The 25,418-nt window shown below is 38.4% G+C and overlaps 2 protein-coding genes across 2 annotated transcripts in view; one reads left to right on the top strand and one right to left on the bottom strand.

Moving 5' to 3' along the window:
• The window catches only part of NCDN (neurochondrin), a 38,011-nt gene extending 18,862 nt beyond the window's left edge, over positions 1-19,149 (bottom strand). The window contains exons 1-5 of the mRNA XM_053706997.1: positions 18,978-19,149; positions 14,836-14,973; positions 8,742-9,740; positions 8,423-8,664; positions 5,065-5,292 (exon numbers count right to left, since the gene is read on the bottom strand). Coding sequence (XP_053562972.1) covers positions 5,065-5,292; positions 8,423-8,664; positions 8,742-9,740; positions 14,836-14,973; positions 18,978-19,055 — 1,685 coding nt within the window. The 5' untranslated portion in view covers positions 19,056-19,149. The remainder of the gene's footprint in view (positions 1-5,064; positions 5,293-8,422; positions 8,665-8,741; positions 9,741-14,835; positions 14,974-18,977) is intronic.
• Positions 19,150-19,237: 88 nt separating this feature from the next.
• The window catches only part of KIAA0319L (KIAA0319 like), a 336,519-nt gene continuing 330,338 nt past the window's right edge, over positions 19,238-25,418 (top strand). The window contains exons 1-2 of the mRNA XM_053706996.1: positions 19,238-19,286; positions 21,498-21,639. The gene's annotated coding sequence lies outside the window, so the exon portion shown is untranslated. The remainder of the gene's footprint in view (positions 19,287-21,497; positions 21,640-25,418) is intronic.

Raw genomic sequence — 25,418 nt, 5'->3', positions numbered from 1 at the left:
CCCAGGCAGATTCTTCTTCTAATGCTGCCTGAGAATAAACAGCACACTCCGGTGCCATTTAAAAATAACAAACTTTTGATTGTAGAAATAAACAGTTAAAAAACACCACAGATCTCTCACAGCTTCCTTTTTAGTTAGGCTGCAAGAGAATGACTGAGTATGATAGGTGAGGGGAGGAGCTATATAGCAGCTCTGCTGGGTAATTCTCTTGCAGTTTCCTGTTAGGAAGAGATATATTCCATAAGTAATGGATGACCCGTGGACTGACTACACTTAACAGGAGAAATTGATATTTTGTTTGCATGAAAAAGGTTAAGTTAAAGATATTTACAATGTATTTTGAAATTAGTAGGAAAGACATGGCAATCAGTTCCCTTATGTAGTTGTTACTGTATTAGGGTACTGGCTCCAAAGGAACCCCTATCCCCTAATAAGAGCATACAATATACAATAACCCTCACAAGAAGAGAGGATTACATGCTTTCAAAAGTGTGTGCGTTTGGTGGCGGTGGTGTCTCATGCACTTCTAGGTAACAGGTGACAGGGTACACAAGCAATAACGATGGGGTAAGTGACCTCTCATGTCCAGGCGATTATAACATGATAACCATGGCAACAGCGATAAACTGAATCATAGGCTTACAGACCTAGACCAAACGGGTGGGTAGAAACCCAACCCCTTATTTGAAAGCAACAACCCTTTGCTTTCAAATGAGCAGTGGCTCCTTAACCATAGAGCTGCTAGGTGATTGTGATAAAAATTACAACACTGAAGAGACCGAAACTGCCCCCAACACATAAATATATAATAAAACCCAGCCACTTGAAAGAGGGAGCCCCACAGTTTCAAATCATTTAATGTATGTACAGCTGTCAAGTGATCACCATAGTAATAATCACCTGGCAGAAACAGCTAGCCGCATTTTGTTGTGCTGTTAAAGTCAGGATGTGCTGTTCCATTGAGGTAATAAAATATTGGTATCCAAAAAAAAAAATTGGATAACAGGAATAAAATAATAGCATACATTTTGTGAAACTGTCTAGGCTGATTTGTGGTGATAATAAATTACTTTATTTTTTGCTATGCTAAGTGAGTTTAAAGAGGAATATAAACAAATAAATTAACAAAATGGACTGGCTACCAGTTGTGAAAACAGAAATTTGAGTAGCTTATGTACTGTATGCAGTTTCATGTTTGTCATATTTTTAGTTAGATATTTTATTCATACTTCTTTTATCCAATCCTCAGGATGAATGATTAATCCTACATAAGATATGTGTGTAACATAAGTTATTAAAATGCTATAGAAAATTTACATTTTTACATGATGGCCTCTCCTCGTATTTGGGTATTGTTTAAATTACAGTTATTTTGTACGTTCTTAGTCAGCTGTAAAAAAAAAAAAAAACGTAAATTTCCTTCTAGTATCAAATTCGCTTTGTTCCCACAATATTCTGTGTTAACGAGATACCGGGGTAGGCATCTTGAGCACTACATGACAGGAAACAGTGCTGCCATCGAGTGCTCTTGCATATAGATAGCATTCTTGCATAACTGCAGCCATATTGTGCTTCAGTAGTGGGCCTGCTCCTAAGCTTATGTCCTTGCATTTAAAAAAAAAAAAGATACAAAGAAAAATGTATAATAGAAGTTAATTAGAAAGTTGTTTAAAATTGCATGCTCTATCTGAATCATAAAATAAAAATGTCATATATCTTTAAAACAGATGTGGCCTAAGCCACTAGAGGGCGCTAGAACAACCAGTATAATATGACGGGAGTGGAGGGCCTCCCAATGTGCATGTGTACTAGCAGAGTCAAATACCAAGTGTAGTACTGCACCTAATAAGTCAATCACCTAAGGTACTGACTGTGTATCCCCAATAAGAATCACAAGCTGCACCTCTTAATAACAAACTTGAAATATAAAAACTATAATAAAAGTGTGATCAACACACAAGAGGGCGCTAGATACCCACTAGGAGGTAGAATGTGTGTAGTTATAAAAGCAGGCAATATATATGTAAAACTGGGAATAGATCGTGGGCTCTCACCATAAAGACGATATAACAAATGATGTTCAGTCCCAAATGTATGTGCAATGTTCATACATCAAATGTCCCAATGGTGAAAGCAAAACCAGTTGCTGCCGATAATGTTGCACTTTCCTCTTGTAAGTGCCCTCTTCTCTCCTTGAAGACTGGAGGCAGATCTGTAGGGGTGGAGGAAAAACAGAGGCGACAAATGTGTGTATCCAATGTGATGGTGGACCCCCCTGCACACGTATGCTATACCCAGGGTACTCACACTTAGACTTAGCACACCAATGTGCTGGTAGGCGCGGACTGGCTATCGGAGAAAGCCAGCTTGCTCTCTCGGGTACACTCTCTCTCTGTAGTGATCGTCAGAGTCTTAGCCGTAATGTTGATCTCCAATGCCAACAGGAACTCACAATCAGATATGTATTCTTTGCTATGCGTTTCTTGGCTACTAATGGGCCGTTTCTTCAGGCATGCCTGAAGAAACGGCCCATTAGTAGCCGAGAAACGCGTAGCAAAGAATACATATCAGTGATGTGCAGTCACTAGAGGCAGGTGAGGCAGTGCTTCACCTCTCATATGGGCAAAAATATATTTTTTTTTATTGGCTTTAAAAAAAAAATTGTATTTTTTTTCCCCAGCATTTTTTTTTCTCACAGCTATATGTTGTGCAATGAAGAGGCACAATCAGGTCTGCCCACCATTACACAACATGCTGCGCCATCTACTGGATGCAAGTGGTTAAGATCATTGCATGGCCCATTAACTGCTTATTTGAGGCAGTCCTATTTGGGCTGAACCAATCCAGTGAGAGGCATTAGTAAGTGGAACATAGGGTTGGGGCTGGATGTTAAATCATATAAAACAAAACAAAAACGGAAAAAAACAACTTTCATATATTTTGTTGCTGTCCTGTGAACCTGCTAGCTTTGCTAAAGTGAAAAAGAGAGTTCTGTTATTCCCCTCTAAGTGCAGTGGAATGTGCCACTGTCACTTCCTGAATCCTTACAGAGCAGGAGAGAGGCACAGAGAGCAGTGTTTCACCCACATCTTATTAAAGTAAGATTTTACTGAAAGGGATTCTGTTAGTGAAAATGATAATTTAATGAATGTGGTTTAGTGTTTTTTTTACTCTTTTACAGCAGGGTCGTTTTTGTATTTTGTTTACTCAAACTTTACACCCACTAACTTAGCAGCTTGCCTCTGTACTTCACACTAAATTATAGACTAATTTTCTGAACTCTCTGTAGCTCTGCTGTTTTATTACTTTAAAATGCAGTGGTCCCTCTCCCCCCCCCCCCCCCCCCCCTTGTGTGTGTGTGTGTCTCTCTCTCTCTATCTATCCATCTCTCTCCTTATGTGTTGTTCTCCCCATGGTCTCTTTCTCTCTCTGTCTCTCTTCCTCCCCCTCTGACTCTCTCATCCCTTATGTAATGAAAGAATCTATAAGCATAATGTACAGCATTAAAGGGCCACTAAACCCAAAATATTTCTTTCATGATTCAGATAGAGAATAGAAATTTAAACAGCTTTACAATTTACTTCCATTATTTATTTTGCTTCATTTTTTAAATATCCTTAGTTGAAGAAAAAGCAATGCACATGGTGAGCCAATCACACGAGGCTTCTATGTGCAGCAACCAATCAGCAGCTAGTGAGCATATCTAGATATGCTTTTCATCAAAGAATATCAAGAGAATACAACAAATTAGATAATATAAGTAAATTAGAAAGATGTTTAAAATTGCATTCTCTTTATAAATCATAAAAGAAAAAATGTGGGTGGCATGTCCCTTTAAAGTAAAAAGTATGTTTTAAACATATTTTAATGGGCATGGATTTCTAGATCTCATAATCAGAGCAAGCATTGTGTTATCTGGCAAGTGTTTCTGTTACAATCCTTTTAGACTAAAATCAGATGTTTACTAAGTTGACCAGTTTTCCAAGACACCATTTAAAGGGACATGGAACCCATATGAAACCCATATGCAAATTTAAATAACTTTCCAATTTACATCTAATATCTAATTTTCTTCATTCTTTTGATGTCCTTTGTTGAAAATCATATCTAAATATGCTCAGTAGCTGCTGATTGGTGGCTGCACATAGATACCTCATGTGATTGGCTCACCCATGTGCATTGCTATTTCTTCAACAAAGGATATATAAAGAATGAAGGCGTATCCTAGCCACTGCCTCACCAGTCTCTGACGTCACTGATACATATCTGATTTCTACTTGTGGAATCTGTATGCTTGTTTTTAACACTGATTAAAAGTTTATTTTATACCATCGCATGTGATTCCATTACAAGTATATCCTCATTACCAATCCTTGGGGGCTATTCCTTTGTGAGTTCCTGTTGGCGTTGGAGATCAACATTACGGCTAAGACTCTGACGATCACTACAGAGAGAGAGTGTATCCGAGAGAGCAAGCTGGCTTGCTCCGATAGCCAGTCCGCGCCTACCAGCACATTGGTGTGCTAAGTCAAAGTGTGAGTACCCTGGGTATAGCATACGTGTGCAGGGGGGTCCACCATCACATTGGATACACACATTTGTCGCCTCTGTTTTTCCTCCACCCCTACAGATCTGCCTCCAGTCTTCAAGGAGAGAAGAGGGCACTTACAAGAGGAAAGTGCAACATTATCGGCAGCAACTGGTTTTGCTTTCACCATTGGGACATTTGATGTATGAACATTGCACATACATTTGGGACTGAACATCATTTGTTATATCGTCTTTATGGTGAGAGCCCATGATCTATTCCCAGTTTTACATATATATTGCCTGCTTTTATAACTACACACATTCTACCTCCTAGTGGGTATCTAGCGCCCTCTTGTGTGTTGATCACACTTTTATTATAGTTCATATATCTTTAAACCCTTCATACCAAAATATATTCTGAAAAAGAAAAGAAGTCCTTGAATTGAACCACCTTCCCCCAGCATGCATGCACCCAAAGTATCCCACAATTCATTGACCAAGAATATTCAATAGAACATTCTCTTGACTTTTTACCCAATAATTGTAGGCTCGGTCACCACAATATTAAGGAATACACCACAGCAGGTCTGCAGACTAATCTCTGCGTCACTGAGCATCTCCTCAGATTCTCTCTCTTCAGCTGAAAGTACTTCCCACTGCTGCTGGAAATAGTCACACAAAAGTGCCGGCAAACCTTCAGAGATCATCAGGTGGCGCAGGGCATCTTCAGCACTCATGTGACACAAAGCGGGAAGCAGAAATCTGCAGAGAAAAAAAAAAAAAAGGGGAGAAAAGCAAGATCAGATAGAAAGGTAAAGATAAATGGTATGAGAACCAAAGTCTAGGAAACTCAATCTATCCATACAACAGTGTACAAGCAAACCATGTCAACTCAAAAAGCTTGTGACTGGCCCACTATATATAACAAATGTGATACACCTAAAGAAAACAGCACTGAGATATTTCAGTGATTTTTTATTTATACACACATACATAAATATCGTAGGATTACATTGCATTACATTTATATTATAAAATGAAGACAAAGGGAGTAAATTATCTTGGCCTCTAATTTCTGCAAATCTGATGATGATGAAATGTTATTATATTGCCCTGCAAAATATCCTGGCACACGCATACTCAAGAGCATAATATAATGAAAGGGACATGAAACTCAAATTTGTTCTTTCATAATTCGGATTGAGAATACAATATTAAACAGCATTCCAATTTACTTCTATTATCTAATTTGCTTAAATCTTTAGCTATCTGTTCAGCAGCCAATAGGAAGGAGGCATTATCAATTTAAGGGCACGCTTAGTAACCTAACGTAGAACCACTTATCCTCTTGAAAAAATTCGCATAGGGCGGATGAAACGCGTTGGGGCGGAGCTTTGTGGTGCTCCAATAAAGAAATCAGCTAACAGGAATATTTTCGGCGTTAACATATTGAAAGACTTCAGATATACCGGATGTGGACTAAGAATCTGAGACTTTCCACTTTTCTTCCCTGACTGGGATACAGACTTGTTACCTTTTTTATCTTGTGTTTTTAACTGCAGTGTGTGGAATAAAGTTTATAACGTCTACCTTGATATGGGCTTGCGCTTGTTTCTTTTTTAATAGCTTTAGCTATCATTTGTTGAAGAAATAGCAATGCACATGAGTGAGCCAATCACAGGAGGCATCTATGTGCAGCCACTTAGCCTATTTAGATATGCTTTTCAACAAAGAATATCAAGATAATGAAGTAAATTAGATAATCAAAGTAAATTGAAAAGTTGTTTAAAATAGCATGCTCTTTCAAAATAATGAAAGAAAAAAAGTTTCATGGCCCTTTAACCCCTTAACGACCGAGGACGTGCAGGGTACGTCCTCAAAAAAAGGCAGTTAACGCCTGAGGACGTACCCTGCACGTCCTCGGTGTGGAAAGCAGCTGGAAGCGATCCTGCTCGCTTCCAGCTGCTTTCCGGTTATTGCAGTGATGCCTCGATATCGAGGCATCCTGCAATAACCATTTTTAGCCATCCGATGCAGAGAGAGCCACTCTGTGGCCCTCTCTGCACCGGACATTAACGGCTAGGTTCGTTGGTGGGTGGGAGCCAGTGTGGGAGGCGGGTGGCGGCCATCGATGGCCCTGGATGATGCTGAGGGGGGCGGGATCGGGGATGCCCGGGGGCGCGCGCGGGCGCGTGCACGGGAGGGAGCGGGTGGGAACCGCTGCACTACAGAAAAAGTAACAGTAAAATGGACAGAAAAGGGGAAAAAAGTTGGACAAAAAAAAGATCAGGCAGGTGGTGGGGGTTGGTCTGTGGGGAAGGGGGAAGCTACACTACAGAAAATAAAAAAAAACTAAAAAAAAAAACTTTTTATTTTGCAAAATGGGTACAAGATGGCCCCCAATAAGGCAGATGGGGAGGATTAGAGAGCTGTTTTGGGGGGGGATCAGGGATGTTGGGGGCTAAGGGAGGATGCTACACCACAGCATATGTAAATATGCTTTAAAAATAAAATAAAAATTAAAATAAAAAAAAAACTTTTATTTTAGTACTGGCAGACTTTCTGCCAGTACTTAAGATGGCGGGGACAATTGTGGGGTGGGGGAGGGAAGGGAGCTGTTTGGGAGGGATCAGGGGGTCTGATGTGTCAGGTGGGAGTCTGAGCTCTACACTAAAGCTAAAATTAACCCTGCAAGCTCCCTACAAACTACCTAATTAACCCCTTCACTGCTAGCCATAATACACGTGTGATGCGCAGCAGCATTTAGCGGCCTTCTAATTACCAAAAAGCAATGCCAAAGTCATATATGTCTGCTATTTCTGAACAAAGGGGATCCCAGAGAAGCATTTACAACCATTTGTGCCATAATTGCACAAGCTGTTTGTAAATCATTTCAGTGAGAAACCTAAAATTGTGAAAAATTCAACTTTTTTTTTTTATTTGATCGCATTTGGCGGTAAAATGGTGGCATGCAATATACCAAAATGGGCCTAGATCAATACTTTGGGTTGTCTGCTACACTACACTAAAGCTAAAATTAACCCTACAAGCTCCCTAATTAACCCCTGCACTGCTGGGCATAATACACGTGTGGTGCGCAGTAGCATTTAGCGGCCTTCTAATTACCAAAAAGCAACGCCAAAGCCATATATGTCTGCTATTTCTGAACAAAGGGGATCCCAGAGAAAAATTTACAACCATTTATGCCATAATTGCACAAGCTGTTTGTAAATAATTTCAGTGAGAAACCGAAAGTTTGTGAAAAAGTGAACGATTTTTTGTATTTGATCGCATTTGGCGATGAAATGGTGGCATGAAATATACCAAAATTGGCCTAGATCAATACTTTGGGATGTCTTCTAAAAAAAAATATATACATGTAAAGGGATATTCAGGGATTCCTGAAAGATATCAGTGTCCCAATGTAACTAGCGCTAATCTTGAATAAAATGGTTTGGAAATAGCAAAGTGCTACTTGTATTTATGGCCCTATAACTTGCAAAAAAAGCAAAGAACATGTAAACATTGGGTATTTCTAAACTCAGGACAAAATTTAGAAAATATTTAGCATGGGTGTTTTTTGGTGGTTGTAGATGTGTAACAGATTTTGGGGGTCAAAGTTAGAAAAAGTGTTTTTTTTCCCAATTTTTTCTCATATTTTAATTTTTTTATAGTAAATTATAAGATATGATGAAAATAATGGTATCTTTGGAAAGTCCATTTAGTGGCGAGAAAAACGGTATATAATATGTGTGGGTACAGTAAATGAGCAAGAGGGAAATTACAGCTAAACACAAACACCGCAAAAATGTAAAAATAGCCTTGGTCCCAAACGGACAGAAAATGGAAAAGTGCTGTGATCATTAAGGGGTTAAGCTTTCAAAAGGGTTACCTTATTGCATCCCCGGGCCACATGCCTCCCCAGCTGCTACTTAGAAGGGCAACTTGGGACACTTCTTTGGGTAGATTTCTACAATCTTTACTGCGTTGAAACCACGTGCGCATATAATGTGCCAGGAAGGGCAGCAACTGGCAGACATCTTCCTTCAAACATGAGGTTTCTTCTGCCAGCCATGCTCCTAGCAACCGCACAGAAGCCAAAACAAAAGGGTCATCCAGTTTCTCATGTCCTGTCTGACAAAAACAGGCATTAGTACAAAAATCATTACACAAAACAATGTTTTTTTTTAAAGTCATGAAGAGTCAGTTACCTTATGTAGGTAGTAGATCACAGCAGAACAGGCCTCTTGCATGACCTGTAGAAGTTGAAGCTTCTGCTCTTCTTTCAGCAAAGGTTGAGTTTCAGTCTTGGTGCACTCTTGTATCCCCATTTCAACCAAGGCGTAGCAAGCTGTGACTGTAGCTTGTCTGGAATCTAGAGGTTTAGGTTCTTCTAAAGCCATCCTAACTTCCACACAGGCTAAGTTGACCAGAAGAGACAGCAAACGTGCCTCTAAAGCCTTGTCCTCTGCAGAGATCCAGGAGGTCCCATAAATGTTAGCCAGGCAAGCTCCAAGCTTTAGAGCTGGATCTCGTTGAGATGTATTCAGCTTGCTGCTCAAGACTTTGAGCAAGGATTTACACAGATTTTTCAAACATTCTTTACCCCAGGATGTCTTATCAAGCACTTGAGAATGAGGTAAAAACACAGGGAGGATTTCCAACAGGTAAAATTTACGACTACCTTCTTCCTGGTAGAACTCTCTACATAGTTGAACCAAAAGGAGCTGAAGGTCTTTGTGGCTTTTCTTCCAACATTTCTCTGGCATGGATGTAAGTAAAGCAGTAAGAATTTGCAGGGCTTTTTCCCAGTTGTGATTTCTTTTTATGTAAGCCAGACACAGTGAGGACACCGTTTCATTAGACACCAGATGTCTAACACCCTGAGGAGACGCCATGATGCCCATAAGACACTGATATGCATCTTCTACCATGGATTTGAGATCTTCTCTGTCTGACTGGCATGGTGTGTTCACTGTATCATTAAAAATTGGAATTTTGTTGAGGACCTGGGGATGTATAGCTAGGGAGGGGTCAGTACAAAAACAAGCTAAAAGTGTCAACCCCAAACCTCGAAACAAACTGCTGGAGCAACCTTCAGGAATGGACTCTGAGAAAAGCAACCGGTTTGGAAATGAAAATCCAACCGCTTCAAAAATCCTGTGCCTTGTCTGGTCATTCAGTTCCCCTGCTCTTGCACATTTTGTGACCTGGAAAACATGCAAAATTATTTATATTAAAGAGTCACTAAAAGCAAACGTCTCTATTATACACATGGAAGAGCAAATAAATATGTTAAATAATTTGGCATGATAAAGATCAATCTATATCTGCTGTGTAAATTGATATTGAAACTAATGCACGATTGTGATCCCTAGTGTTTTAAGGGACATAAAACCCAAAATGTTTCTGTCATGATTCAGATAGAACATACAATTTTAAACAACTTTCCAATTTACATCTTATCAAATTTTCTTCATTTTCTTGTTATCCTTGAAAAACAGGAAAGTTCAGGTGTGCACGTGTCTGCAGCACTATTTGGCAGCAGTTTTGCAACAATGTTACACATTAGAAAAAGCACTAGATGGCAGCACTGTTTCCTGTCATGTAGTGCCCAATATATGTGCATGCTACCAATCTAGATATCTCTTCAACAAAGAGGAAACAGAAACTGGAAAAAAAACGCAAATTTGTTAATAGAAGTAAATTGGAAACTTTTTTTAAAATTGTATTCTCTACCTGAATCATGAAAGAAAAAAATTGGGTTTATGTCCCTTTAAAGAGACATGGACGGCAATAGGGACAATAAACACTTTGAGATGGTAATATAATAGACTCCTTCTGACTAGACTAATTTGCATTCAGTCAGGGGAGGAAGTTCCCGGGCGGCAGCAAAAAAATAAATACAATAATTTAAAAGCCATTCCCACATCACTCACTCCCCCACAGCTGTACCCGGTAATCCATTCTCACGTCACTCACTCCCCCCAGCTGTACCCGGTAATCCATTCTCACGTCACTCACTCCCCCCAGCTGTACCCGGTAATCCATTCCCACGTCACTCACTCCCCCCAGCTGTACCCGGTAAGGTAATCCATTCCCACGTCACTCAATCCCCCCAGCTGTACCCGGTAACCCATTCCCATGTCACTCACTCCCCCCAGCTGTACCCGGTAAGGTAATCCATTCCCATGTCACTCAATCCCCCAGCACTACCCGGTAATCCATTCCCATGTCACTCCCCCCAGCTGTACCAGGTAATCCATTCCCACGTCACTCACTCCTCCCAGCTGTACCCGGTAAGGTAATCAATTCCCACGCCACTCAATCCCCCCAGCTGTACCCGGGAACCCATTCCCATATCACTCACTCCCCCCAGCTGTACCAGGTAATCCATTCCCACGTCACTCAATCCCCCCAGCACTACCCGGTAATCCATTCCCACGTCACCTGGTAAAAATCACTTAGCGATATTTCCAGTCAGTCACCTACACGTGACACAATAACAACAGCGTCACTTCCTTTGCAGATGCTGAACTGTCTGTAAGTGGAAGTGATGTTTTTACTGGCAAAAGCGCAGAAACGGAAAAGACAAACTAATTCATTTACATAAGTGACGTCACTACGGTGAGACCCTCAGGATCTGAGTATGACTGACAGGCTGACCCTAAATACCCCACTGTCTGCCCTAGCCGTCATAGGTGACATCATAGTGGGCGGGGTTATAAATCACTTACTCTTGCGCTTTTTTTAACTGCATCCATGATTAATCGTGCAGCCCTAATTATATATATATAAAAAATACACACACACACACAATCACATATATTTAGTGTTCTTCACAAAAACCTAATTTAAAGGGACAGTCTAATTTATAAACCCTTGAAGGCCACCTCATATCCAAATGTATTGACAGTTTTTCATAGGTAGAGGGGTAGGCTAAAATGCAAGTCTTTCAAAAGAACTTAAAAAAGGGGGCAGTCTGCAGAGGCTTAGATACAAAATTCTGGAATAGACTGTCCTTTTAATGGGCACACCACCTGGCTAATTTTACAGGCCACCCAGCTAACATGTTTGTTGAACAAATCATCACTAAATCAACTCATGTTAAATTAAGCAATTCATTTGTGATTTGGATAGCTTAAAGGGCCATGAAACCCAAACCTTTCATGATTCAGATAGAATGTACAGTTTCAAACAACTTTCCAATTTTCTTCTATTATCTAATTTGCTTCATCCTCTTGGTATCCTTTGTTGAATGAGTAGAAATGCACTACTGGGAGCTAGCTGAGCACATCAGATTATCCAATGACAAGAGGCATACATGTGCAGCTACCAATCAGCAGCCAGCTCCCAGTAGTACATTGCTGCTCCTGAGCCTACCTAGGTATGCTTTCTAACGAAGGCTACCAAGCAAATTAGATAATATAAATAAATAGAAAAGTTATTTAAAGTTGCATGGTCAATCTCAATCTTGAAAATTTCACTTTTGAGTTTCATGTCACTTTAAAGGAAAATGAAATGCTAAATACATTTCATAAGCATAGTACTGAGGTTATTCCCCGCCTCCCTCTAGTCATGGGTGCCGCCATTTTGAAAATCGGTCTTTCATTGCATTCCAGTACTGACCTGTTTGCAGATGTGCAGCAACTCTACTTCAGATACCTACAGTGTAACATAGGTTCCATAATGGCAGCACCCATGAAAGGTATGTATGTATATATATATATATATATATATATATATATATATATATATATATATATATATATATATATATATATATATATATATATATATATATATATATATATACACATACACACACACACACACACATATACATACGCCTGTCATATGTTTATTTAACAAGAAATGCAGAGGCATATTTTTCTATTTATGGTAACTAATGCAGGGACATGGCAAATTTTATTACAAAAAAATGCCATGTGCCTGCATTAGTTGTCATAAAAAGTATAGCCTGTGCCTCCATAAACAACATTAATATCAATCAATCAATATGACACAACAAATAAAACAGGGAAAAGGCTTCCTTCCTATCAGTCTAGACAATTATAACCTACATTATGGCTTAATTACTGTACACTGGTGTCATCCGCTAGAGTTGTAGTATAAAATTAGGGCTGATGTGCAATGTTCCTAATAATTTGTGTGTGTGGCATTATGAAAATAGTTCAAATGTGTGTTCCATAAGAAGCTCCTAAATGAACAAACAAAAGTTTTGTATTGAGTATAAAAAATACCTATTGTATAAGTAATCAAAGGACATAAGTAAATTACACTAATCACTATACACAGAGAACAAGCAACATCAGCTTTCCAGAACGATCCATTTAAACAGTTGTACCCTTACTTAAATCAGATTGATATAACAGCAAAAACAAAATAAAAATCATCTACAGATGGTATCATTGCAACAGAACCTCATATCAGCTCAACATAACCCTATTTGATCAGAGCCTCACCACTCCACTGTCACTATTTATTTGAGGTGTGGGCTGCTGTCTCTGAGCCTGTTTAACATGGCACTTAAACTGCAGTAAGTCAAGCCTCAGCAGGCTTATACAAAGTAGGCCCTCCTGCACAGGAAAAGGTCAGCAGTACCACGTGAAGCAGCCTTCCTGCACAACTACTAAATAAAAGCAGATGTTAACCCCATGACTTCCAAAATAGCTGCAATGTATTGTATAGAAATACATTCCTGCAACCTTTGTTAGCCATAGGGTGGGGGTTAAAAGGCATACGTTAAAGACAAGTAGGGCAGCCATTATAATCAGATATCTGCACTGTGAGGGCACGCGGAGCTGAGGAGGAAGTGACTCACAGTTGTGAAGGAAGTGCACACTGCGCAAAGAGGAAGACTTCAGCACTACGCTCTGCATCTCTCCACTTTGAAAGGGTAATGCCAGGTCCCGTTCTTTCTACAAACATCCTGCATTTTCTCAGATGACATGACAGCATGTTCTGACTTGGGGAGTTATGCTGGGATGGGAAAATTGCCTTCTCCAAACTGTTGCCAGTGCCACAGAGTTGTAAGCACCCAATTGCCTAAAATGTATTTGTATCTTGCACCATTAAGATGACCCTTCACAGAAAATAGAACTAAACAATTGACTGGGGTAGATCTAATAGGGCAGAAATTTCATGAACTGACTTGTAGCAAAGGTGTCACCTTATGACACTGCCACATTTAAAGTCAATGAGTTCTACAGTATGACTTATTGTACTGTCAATGCTCGTCTATGGATATTTCATGGCTATGCGCTGGATAGTATGCTCTGTTAGAAACTCAATAATCAGGGGTGTCCACATACTTTTGTGTATCTCACTCTCTCTTTATATAGATGATAGATTTTAAAATATACTCTGAAAGCATTTTCCACAAAAAATAAATGCCAAAACAAGGGGTCACAATCTAAAGTTAGAGGGTAGCAGATCCAGGAGAAATTTGAGGAAGCATTTTTTTTTTACAGAAAGGGTGGTGGATTCATGGAACAAACTTTCATTTGAGGTCGTAAACACAAAGACTAAAGAAATTAAAAAATGCCTGGTACATGCATAAGGCTATCCTAAGGAAAAAGGAACATGTAGTAAGGGTAGACTTGATGGGCCTTTTTGGTTCTTATCTACCGTCAATTTCTATGTTACTCTTGGATGCAACAAAGACAAAAAATAATAAAAACAAAAACAAGAAAAGGTAAAGTTGTCCTCCAAGTCTTTAACTTTCTCTTTATACTATTAATAGGATAAAAATTTGAACTATTCCTCTGGGATATGGTCCATGAAACGTCACAATAAAGGCACATTTTTTAAAAGCCCAGTGAGTGCAAGCCATTTGTTTACTTATACTGTTTCTTCTGCATGCACCCTGGCAAGCTGACCGTGAAGTGCGAGTGCTCTCCAGTTGCTAATGATATATATATATATATATATATATATAGCTCCACTTGTAATCTGGCCCTATGTTTTTACCCCTGAAAATAGGTAAAGCTTCCCATGTAGCAATTTCCTGCAATGCTTGCAGCTCCCAAATGGGATTCTACTTATGGATTTAGCACATATTCAGCTGTGAGCAATTATGAAAAAATACATTTTTATAGCATCTATTTTTTGCATTAGAAAGTACCTTTAACACCGTTACCAAATACAATGCCTAAAGAATTATGACATTATAAAAAAAAAAATGTTGAGAAAAACAAACAAATATTCATAAAGTTTGAACAAAAAACCCCAGAATGAATAACATAAAATGTCTTGTGTGCTACAGATGTGAAAGGATCTCACCAGCAGGAGGGCAGCAAACTGTTCGCTGTCATTTTGTGCGCCGCGCAGAACTTCCAGACACCGCTCTAAAGCAGGATTTCCAGACTGGTGAACATGATCAGCAGCTGACTCTTCGTGCGTAGCCATTATACCTGTAAGCTGCAAGCAGAAGTAAACTGGATATAGTAATATGTTAGAGACAAACTAAAAGCACTAATGAAATGAAAGATTAGATCCATTTAGAAGTGTCACATAATTATATTTAAAGGGACATGAAACCCAAAATGTTTTTTCTAATTTACTTCTATTAGCAATTTTTCTTTGTTCTCTTGGTACCTGTTGTTGAAAAACAGGAATGTAAGCTCAGGAGCGTTCATGCGTTTAGAGCACTATATGGCAGCAGTTTTGCAACAATGTTATCCATTTGCAAAAGCATTAGATGGCAGCCTATTTCCTGTTATGTAGTACTCCAAACACCTACCCAGGTATCTCTTCAAGAAAGAATACCATAAGAACAAAGCAAATTTGATAATAGAAGTTAGTTGGAAACTTTATTAAAATTGGTATGCTCTGTCTGAATCACAAAGGAACACTTCTGGGTTTCAAATCCTATTAATTAAACCAAGGTGTGAAATGAAAACTAATGGATAGTTAAAAGGACATAAAAAATGAAATATTCATATGAACGTTTACTATTTACACATGCTAATAAACACATTTTATATATATATATATATATATATATATATATATATATATATAAATTCACCACAGAAGGCACTCTCAGGTAATTATAACAATTTTACTGCAAACAAGTAAACGTTTTTGGGTAAACGCGTCGTCAGACAAAAAATAACAAGCGACTTACCACCTTATAAGTGCTCCCCACTTCTAACCACATTTGTGATTTTTAACGACTTTCTAATTTACTTCTATTAACTAATTTTGCTTCATTCTCTTGATATCCAGATAGGCTCAGTAGCTGCTTATTGGTGGCATGAGAGACATTTTTGGCTTTATTGTCCCTTTAAAAGCCCAGAGGGAAAAGGTTACTAGTCCACTCAATGTTAAAGATGGGAAAAAGTCAAGTTTCTAACTTGCCCGCTGCAATTTCTAAGTTGTTCAGGACTAGTTTCAAGCCCTGTGTGTGTATATACATTTAATTATGCCAAAAAGAAAGATGTGGTGACAACACGGTTTCTTAAATCCAGATATCCCTTAGTGGAGTAATATGCAACAGTGAACAGTAGCTACGTTTTGGGACTTTGCAGCCCGTATTCAGCATTAAAATGGATCTTTTTAAAAAAACGGAGATCCAGTACTAAACAAATAATAAAAAATAAATAAATCACCCAGTCGGATCTACCGGACTTTCTACAAGGAGGGGAGCAGGAGGCCACAAAAATTAGGATGTTCCATGCCATCCTAAAAGTGTTAAAGCCCGGTACTTTTAGTACAGCATGGAACATTCTAATGGCGACTAGGGATCAATGTTTTCCCAATTTTACATGTTACTTTCTGGAGTGTATTTGTTCGCCAACAGCTCTTTTACCTTTATTTGTTATCTGAAATAGGCATGTGTGCCTGTTGTGTCCTCACCTACACTGAAAATATGAGTAGCAAACATTTTCTCTGTAGAAAAGAGAAAATGAGAAATAGCTAGCTTCTTGAGTTTAATGTCCTAGGTGATGGTTTAAATGTAGCTGCCAATCAGCAAGTGCTACCCAGGTTTCTGAACCAAAAATGGTCTGGGTCCTAAGCTTACATGCATGCTTTTTCAAATAAATATACAAAGAACACGAAGAACAATTGATAATAGGAGTAAATTCGAAAAGTTGCTTAAAATTTCATGCTCTATCTAAATCATGAAAGAAAAAGGTTTCATGTCTCTTTTATTCATCAGTAGTAATGAAGATCCACTATAACTTACTTTTTATTTTTGGATTTTTGGTATGACATTCAAATACCCTGAGCTCTGTTGCCCACTTCAAAAGTACATTTTTTCTGTGAGTTAAAGGTTTGAATTATTGTCCAATCAGCGCTCTAGCTACAACAAAAGTGATATGGCACTTTTGTTATAGCTAGAGCACTGATTGGACAACAATTCAAACCTTTAGCTCACAGAATTTACTGTTGCAGTGGGCGCGGAGCGTGGGTATTTGTATTTCATATATATATTAAAAAGTTATAGTGCATCTTCATTAAATCTGATAAATGAAACTCCATCTAAAACACTAACATTCTGGATCTGTTTTTAAAAAGGGAAGAGTTTACCCTCACTTTAAATATTGATTATAGAAAAGCTAAGTGAACGGGAAAGGTTTAGAAGAAACTATGCTCTCAGTGTGGGAGAGAGGTACTAACATTTTTATTTTCAATAGCTTTCTCAGACAGCGATAAGGAGGTATTTGTGTTTATTTACAGTGAAAGCTCAAACCTTTTAATGGGCTGTAGTTTAAAAGAGCAAAAACAGCCATTTCATATATAAAAATAATTCTAAAACTGCAATTTTAAACTGATTGCTCACTGGCTGATAAGCAGAACTCCCCAATGCTTTATTGATTATTCTTAGTACATGAACATGTGTTTTATACTAAACAAAATGTTGATGAATTAGAATAGGCCTACTGATAACATAAAATGGATACAGAACAGGTTGATTTGTGTTACAAAACAAGAAAAGCATTAAACGTATAGCAGTTCATCACCTAATAAAAAGAGTGACAAAACATATGTAACTAGTGAGCAAATATTATATTGAGAGGGCAGCAATGCATTATTAGCTATATTACAATTATTGTGACTCAAGCTTCCTCCTGTATCTGTGTAATAAAACAGCAGACATCCCAACTCTCCCTGAAGTTCAGGGAGTCTCCCTCATTGTAATAGCAGCTCCCTGACGCCCGCAAATGAAATTAAATCTCCCTGAAACTACAAGTACCATGATCCAACGTGGCCCAAATCCTGAAACAGGGTTTCTTTAAGGAATGCCTTTAGTTGCAGTGACGTCATCAAGCAGGAAGGCGTTGTCACAGCAAGTCTGTCTTTACTTTCAGCGTATTGCGTGTCTGCCACCCACCCTCTTACTGTTTGGAGGCGGCGACAAGGCTCTTGGGGAAGGAGGAAAATCAGCAGCAGGTAACATTGGCTGCAGCATAGGCTGAGTGAGAACTGAGAAAGAGGGCAAAGAGAGTAAGCCCCTGTGAGGGAGGAGATAGACACCCCTGCTGTCAGGTCCTTATCAAACTGACTCTACTGTGAGTACAAAACATAATAACAAATAGCCTCTTAACCCTTTCGTGTCGGGGTTAACATGACTACATCCGAACAACTGTTCCGATGTAAACAAATTGAAATCTTGTGATCGTGTACGTGATCACGAGATTCAATGATGGGATCACGTCAATGGGGGCGTCCCTATGATGCTAGGCACACCCTCTAGACCACGATCCCATCAGGGAAGCGCCAGTGGCTTCAGGAAAGCCAATCGGATAGGACGTATTTCGTCCTTCGGCACTAAAGCCCAGCAGAATTTGGACGAAATACAACGTCCTAACGGCGTTAAAGGGTTAAACGCAAAATCACACGCTCTCTGACACAAAATCCGAAAGTCGTACAGGGACAACTATACTAAGGACTTCACAAGCTGAGACGCTATGGAACCTTCAAAGCATGTATCAGTGACAAAAAGCACCACTGATATTAATCAAATAAAACACAAATACTATCTTATTTACTGCACGTAATTAAACTTTATATTGTAAAATATTTGCTCATTCAACAAGCGTAAGATCACTGGAAAACAGGTTTGTTGTATGTGGTTGGAGCAATAAAGCTACTTTTTTTTTAATGTGAGTTTTGTGGGAAGCTACTTTAATGATGTCTCTATCTTATTTAGGGTTTTCCAGGTGTCCAGTAAAAAAACGTGGGGGGTGGGGGCGCGCCACAAAGCGCAATAGCCAGTGAAGCCACCTCCCTGAAATGAGTTTTTGCAGGTTGGGATGTCTGAAAACATATTGTTAAAACAACTACGCATTGCTGTTTAAGAGATACGAGCCTGCGTTTCACACTTTAATCTACCTGTACCCAATTCATTTCTACCCTCCCTCCCCCTTATCCTGTTCAACAACAGTAAAACATCGTGTCACATCCTTCTCACTCACCGTACACACAACATCCCACAGCAATACATGTGCCCTAGGACCTTGTACTCCTCCCACTGATCCGCTTCCGTTTCGCATACACTAATTAGCTCAACCAGTCAGCTGACTGAATTCGTGCAGTGCCACCAATCAAAGCGCTAAACTTTGTCACACATCGAGTACCATGGTAACGAGCGCCATGCTTACCGAGGGTAGAGGAGGCGCTGACAGCCAAGGGTAGCCAGTACTTCCGGGAGAAGGCGGGGCTAAGAGATGAGTGGAGAGGGAGGAGGAGTTCCTGTACCCGTAGAGCGACAGGTACCGAGAGTGGTGAGTGTTGTATTCAGTAATGTATGTAACGTGAGCATATATGTGTGGCTTTCATTAGCAACATATCTAATAGGTTTTGAGGAATGGCGAGTGGCCATGTGAGTGGTTTCACAGTGACACAGTCAGTGTCCATATGTGCCTGAGGATTGTCAGGTGCAGCACAGAGTATGTAATACATTTACGTACATAGAGATTACTACGTTAGGTAAACCCTCTATAATGTTCAACCGAGTAAATAATTTAACGAGGGGAAATGACACACACGAACACGTATATGCATTATATATATATATATATATATATATATATATATATATATATATATATATATATATATAATGTGTGATTGTACAGATATACGCCTGCGTGTTTGTAAATATCACAAAAAGTGCACGGGCATAGTTTAATGTCACCCAGAGATGTTTAATGTCACCCAGAGAGCTATCGCACATATTGCAGATGGAAGTCCATCTGTCTTATGTTGTTCAGTTGCACCTGCTAGATGAGTATCACCCAGTATATGATGCACAGTAAATATTGCACAACACACGGTGTGACTGGTATACAGAAGAGTGTGTTCCTAAAGGGAATTATGTGCTATATATGACAAAGGAATACTGGTAATAATGTCATTTCTGTACATGTAGCAGTCTAGTCTAAAATCAGATATAAATGTCCAGTGTTTTTTTTAATACAGTGTATTTTGTCTACTAAAGGGACATTTCGGTCAAAATTTAAATGCACATAGATGAATTACATCTTTGAATAGAAACAGATCTGCAATGTACATGTACTGGCAAAAATGCTTCTAGTAAAAGTCATCACTGTTTTAGTGTTAACATTTTTCTCTGCAGGTGTATGTGAAGCATAGCTAGATATTCTCAGTGCACCAGCATTTTAAATACTGCAGCTGCTTTGATCGCCAGTGGACTTCTATCATGTCAGCAATTAAGACACTGAGTTATTACCACATGGTACAAGCACCATAATCTCTCTGAGCAAGTGTTGTGTTTAACATGGTGCACAGTACATTTTTTTTATACAGCTATAGCTTTTATTAGAACCATTTTTGCTAACACATGAATATTACAAAAATGGTTCTATTCAAAATTGAAATACATACATGTGGATTCCATTTTTTTCTAGAATGTCCCTTGAAAGGACATAAAACCCCAATTTCAAATAACTTACCAATATATTTATATTATCTAATTGGTTTCATTCTCTTTGCATCCTTTGTGCAAGGAGCTGTAATGCAATACTGGGAGCTAGAAAGCCAATGACAATAGGTATTATATGTGCAGCCACCAAACAGCTTCTGAGCATAGCTACATGGACTTTTAAATAAAGAATACAAAGAGAACAAAATAAATTAGGTAATATAAATGGAGGAGTGGTATATGGAACTTACACAAAGATTACACTTTACTCTAGAAATTCAGTGGTTAGTAATTATATTTATAAGATGCCATTGACTGTAAATCTGCTCTGGTGTATCTACTCTTGCATATTATTTAAAGGGATAGGAAAGTCAAAATTAATCTTGCATGATTCAGATAGAGCATGTAATTGTAAGAAACTTTTATTTTCAAATGTGCTTCAGTCTCTTAGTATCCCTTTTTTAAAAAGGATACACACATAATCTACACTAGTGGGAGCTAGCTGCTGATTGGTGCTTGCACACATTTTTCTCTTGTGATTGGCTAACTAGATGTGTTCAGCTAGCTGCCAAAATCGCAATGATGTTCCTTCTGCTAAGGATAACAAGATAATGAAGCACATTTGTTAATAGAAGTAAATTGGAAAGTTTTGTTCTATACAAATCATGAAAGAAAATTTTGGGCTGTCCTTTTTAAGGCTTGGACCAGTATAACTACTCTGGTGCTTGCATATATGAGAATCTGGTCTCTGAGACATGCAGAGATTGTTTTTCTGCTCTGTGGTTACCTAGTTTCATTGACATAGAGATTTGTCAAATGTGGGGTTTGTCGAATTCTAGAGGGATGTCAGTATTGTAGATAATTATATTGTTGTACTCTTCACAACAGGTATGAATAACTGTACATATGTGATATCTGCGTTGCATACAGAAAAAAATGTTTTTGACGTTTATCGCTCGCAAAGACAGTGGTGCATGTTGTGTCAGTGTATGTATATTTATTACTAGACTGTCACAGGAGGTGGTGACTCCATCTATTTCCCCTCCCACAGCACAGATAAAAAAAAAGTCTCAGGAGAATTGGAGACACACAAGAATTTCAACCCCTTCTGCTTTCCTGATGCTGTGGAGAATTAAAGATACTGATCTGTCCTCACAGATGCCTAATGCCTGAGTCCAGCTGACATGTTTCAGGTAAGCAATTTAACATGCCCTCTATATAAGAACACTGCCCCTTAGGAATGGAAAGTGAAGAGTCAAACTGATACACTTTGACAGGTGTATGTGTGTATATATGTATGTATGTGCGTATGTATGTGTGTGTTTATATGTATATGTTCTGAAGAGAGCACTCTCACCTCATACTTCAGCTGCCAGGGTGCCAACATTTGAATATAGAGAACATCTGAGGAAGGGGAGTGTGTGCCCGAAACGTCATGCTTGATATATTAAATTTCACTTGTTAAAAGACCAGAGAGTCTCTCTCTTCTCTCTTCTCTCTCTTTCTCTTTTTTTTTAAACAAATAATATATACAAAATGAGCTTCTTCTATGAGCAACGATTTTAAACACTCAAATTTTGTTTAAAAGTATACCATTTGCCATTTTATATTGGTTATGCCAACCAGTGTTTTTTGCATTACTACAAGTAATCATAACTTCGTACCTTTTAATCTAATATGTTAGATTACCATACAATTTATTTTAGATTTCACTGTTTATTGTATGATTAGAAAATGTAGAAAAAACGGATCACATTCCTAATGTTTGCTTGTGTTAAGTTGTGAGCAACTGTTTGTTCTTTTTTTAGATTAATTTATTTTTGTACAGTTAAATGCAATGTTTCAGCTATTTAAAAATGATGCATTTATAGTCAAAATGTATTATAAAATATAAATGTACATTAAAGAGGTTTGATCTTTTTAAGTATAATTACACAATTTAACCAGATTTCAGTAAAGTGTGTAAATTGTGCAGTTTGGAACTGTAAAGCAAACTGTATAACTTTTTTTTTTTTTTTGTAATATTCATTAATTTATTTAGATAGAGAACCCTCTGCATGGAGTGAACAGAGGTTAGTTGTTTGTAGACTGGAAAAAAGTCAATACCCAAGCTTCAGATTTCAAGTCTTACCAAGGCCCTAAGCTTATTCATGCCATCAGGCAGATAAAGAGATTAGTTTATTAGATTGGTTTCATATAACTTACATGGGGCCACACTGCTAAATTAGAGGGCAGTACTTCTGCCAACGGCAGTATTAATAAGCGGAGCTGCAGAGCAGTGGAACATCCTGCGCATCTTATTTAAAGTACTTCCCTGTAATATATGAATATTTGTAGAAAATGAGCATATTACATATTTTAATATTACTGGGTTAATGCCATGTCCCAGGCTTTGCCTGTAATTTTATGGAATACAATTGTTATAATGAAATGATTTTTTTTTTGATTTTTTTTTTACAGTACCAACTATGGCACATACTAAAAAATAAAATATAGTAACATGTGACTGTCATAAGAGCAATCAGTAGAACGTTACAATCATAGAGATCATAGTGATTACCCCAAACGTAATTATAGGAAATTTACTGTGGTTTCTTAGCCTTTAAAAGGACATTAACCCAAAATGTAATGTTTAATTATGCATAGTAAACTAATTTAATTTATTTTGGCCACTTTATCTGTAATTTAACTTTTAAAATTGTGTTTTTTTTTTCTTCTTTTGTATCAGAGATGCTGCAATGCAATGCACCCTGTTACTTCAGAATAGACCATGCAACATTCTAAACAATGATTGCTTGATCCGTACAAAAGCTCTTTTATTTGCCACAGCAGGAGGATATTAGATTAACATACTTGTGTTTTTTTTTTTTTTTTTTTTAAAGTGAATGTCCATTTTGATGAATTAGTGCCCGTTTTTTAATAAACCTATTAAAAGCAAGGGCACTTTAATTAATCAAAATTGACATTTCATTGTTTTCTTCAAAAACTTACCTTTTGATCCTGGCAGCCGCTCCAGCACTTCCTCCGCCCGTCACAAGCCATCTTCACGGGTCCAAAATGACGAATCCGGCTTCCTCCAATCACAGCGTTGCATCAGGCCAAGATTCCCCCGGGGGGGGGGGGGAGCTGTGAATGGAGGAAGCCAGTTTTATCATTTCTGATGTCTGCAGAGGCTTCCAACGGCCCGGGGGAATCGCTGGAGCGGCATTCAGGATTAAAAGGTAAGTTTTTGAAGAAAACCGTGAAATGTAAATTTTGATGAATTAAAGTGCCCTTGTTTTAAATAGGTTTATTAAAAACCGGGCACTAATTCATCAAAATGGACCTTCACTTTAAGGAGTATGTCCACAGACTGCAAATCAATTAATGGTTTGTTTTGTATATCGTCGTTTTGCAATATAGTGTTTAATTTCTAATTGGTTGATGATTGGCTCTATTCATCTATAAATATGTAGAGGTGAATTTGTGTAATATATAATTACTTTTTTTTTTTTTTTGTAATCCTTTGTTTAAATTTAGGCAATCTCAGCATGTGCACATGACTTGAGCACTGTGCATATGAGATTGTTATATACATTTTTACAAGACACTGCTACCATATAGAGCTCGATATATGCGCCCCTGTCCCCACCGCTGCTCGCCTCTGGCGAGCAGAATTCCATTGGCGGAATTCAGCATAGCACAAGAGCACTATTTTGTGCTCATGCGCAACGCTGCCCGCGCACAGCCAATCACGCACGGGCAGGAGCTGTCAATTTCCCCGGTCGGATGAGACCGGGGAGATTGAAATTCTCCACCTAAGAAGAGGTGGAGAAGAGTTAGGAAAGCAGCAGTCTGATAAATACGGAGAGAAGGTTCTCTTTTGAGAACCTGCAGTCGTAGCGAATCAAAGCCTTTGATAAATCGAGCCCATAGATAGTTTTATCTAAATCATGAAATCCCATATCCCTTAATCTGTTAGTGACACTACGATAGAATTAAACTTTGAATTTTGAACAAACAGTAGTTGTTGTTATTTCTGTCAAATTTTCCTTTCATTTCCCGGTCCCTGTATCACATGACAGTCCTTCAGCCAATCACAAACTTATACTTATTTATGAGCTGTGAAGGCTTTGCTTTTCAATAGAGGATACCAAGAGAACAAGCTAAAATTGATCATGCAAACCAATTAGAGCATGCATGTAAAAATAAATAAATAAATGTCTGAATCAAGAGTTTCATTATGACTCATGTCAAGGGTTGCCACCTTGGCCATGTTTTCCTGGACACTTATGAGTTACACATGCTGCAGGGTTAGCATGGAGGACCATGTATTGTGCTGTTCATCAGCACTATTTATGTGATGTCCAGTGGCATAATTCATGTTCCGCCCTGCTTACCCTGCAGCATGAGTAACTCATAAGTGACCAGAAAAACATGACTAAGGTAGCAACCCTACTCATGTCCCTAGTATACAGTGTTAGCAGTAAAACAGGTTTTCTGACCCTGTTACACACAAGGGTCCTTGTACAAATGAAATGTATTGGTAATTATGCATAAACATTTATTATCATTTCAGCTGGTGTCAGTCTGTTTACAAACATATCATGTTTTATCATTTTTATATTTTGGGTATTTTATTAAGGTATGCTGGTCCTCTCTGTTAAAGCTGCAGTTATAACTTGCAGGCTTGCATTGTCACGTTGTATAGTCAGACAAGGCTGTAAATTTGTCTTGTGATTTTCATGACTTTATTTTATAATTGCCAGGTCTCTTACCTAGTCCAATACAAACATTTATCTCAGAAGTGTGGATCAATAAATTATAGCTTAGCTAACAGAAACTCACAGCCATTAACTCAGATAATTAAAAACACAGCTTGTTGTGCTTTGATAGTAGCATTTTCTGCTCTGAATCACATTTCAGTTATCAACCATTATAAAACAATGAATGGTAATATATCGGTGAGCCATAGGCTTTTGTGTAATCCTCA

Source organism: Bombina bombina, chromosome 3 (genome assembly GCF_027579735.1).
Source record: "Bombina bombina isolate aBomBom1 chromosome 3, aBomBom1.pri, whole genome shotgun sequence".
In the NCBI taxonomy this organism is placed as follows: domain Eukaryota; kingdom Metazoa; phylum Chordata; class Amphibia; order Anura; family Bombinatoridae; genus Bombina; species Bombina bombina.
Note: the sequence above shows the minus strand (reverse complement) of the source record. Positions and strands in the feature narration are given on the sequence as shown.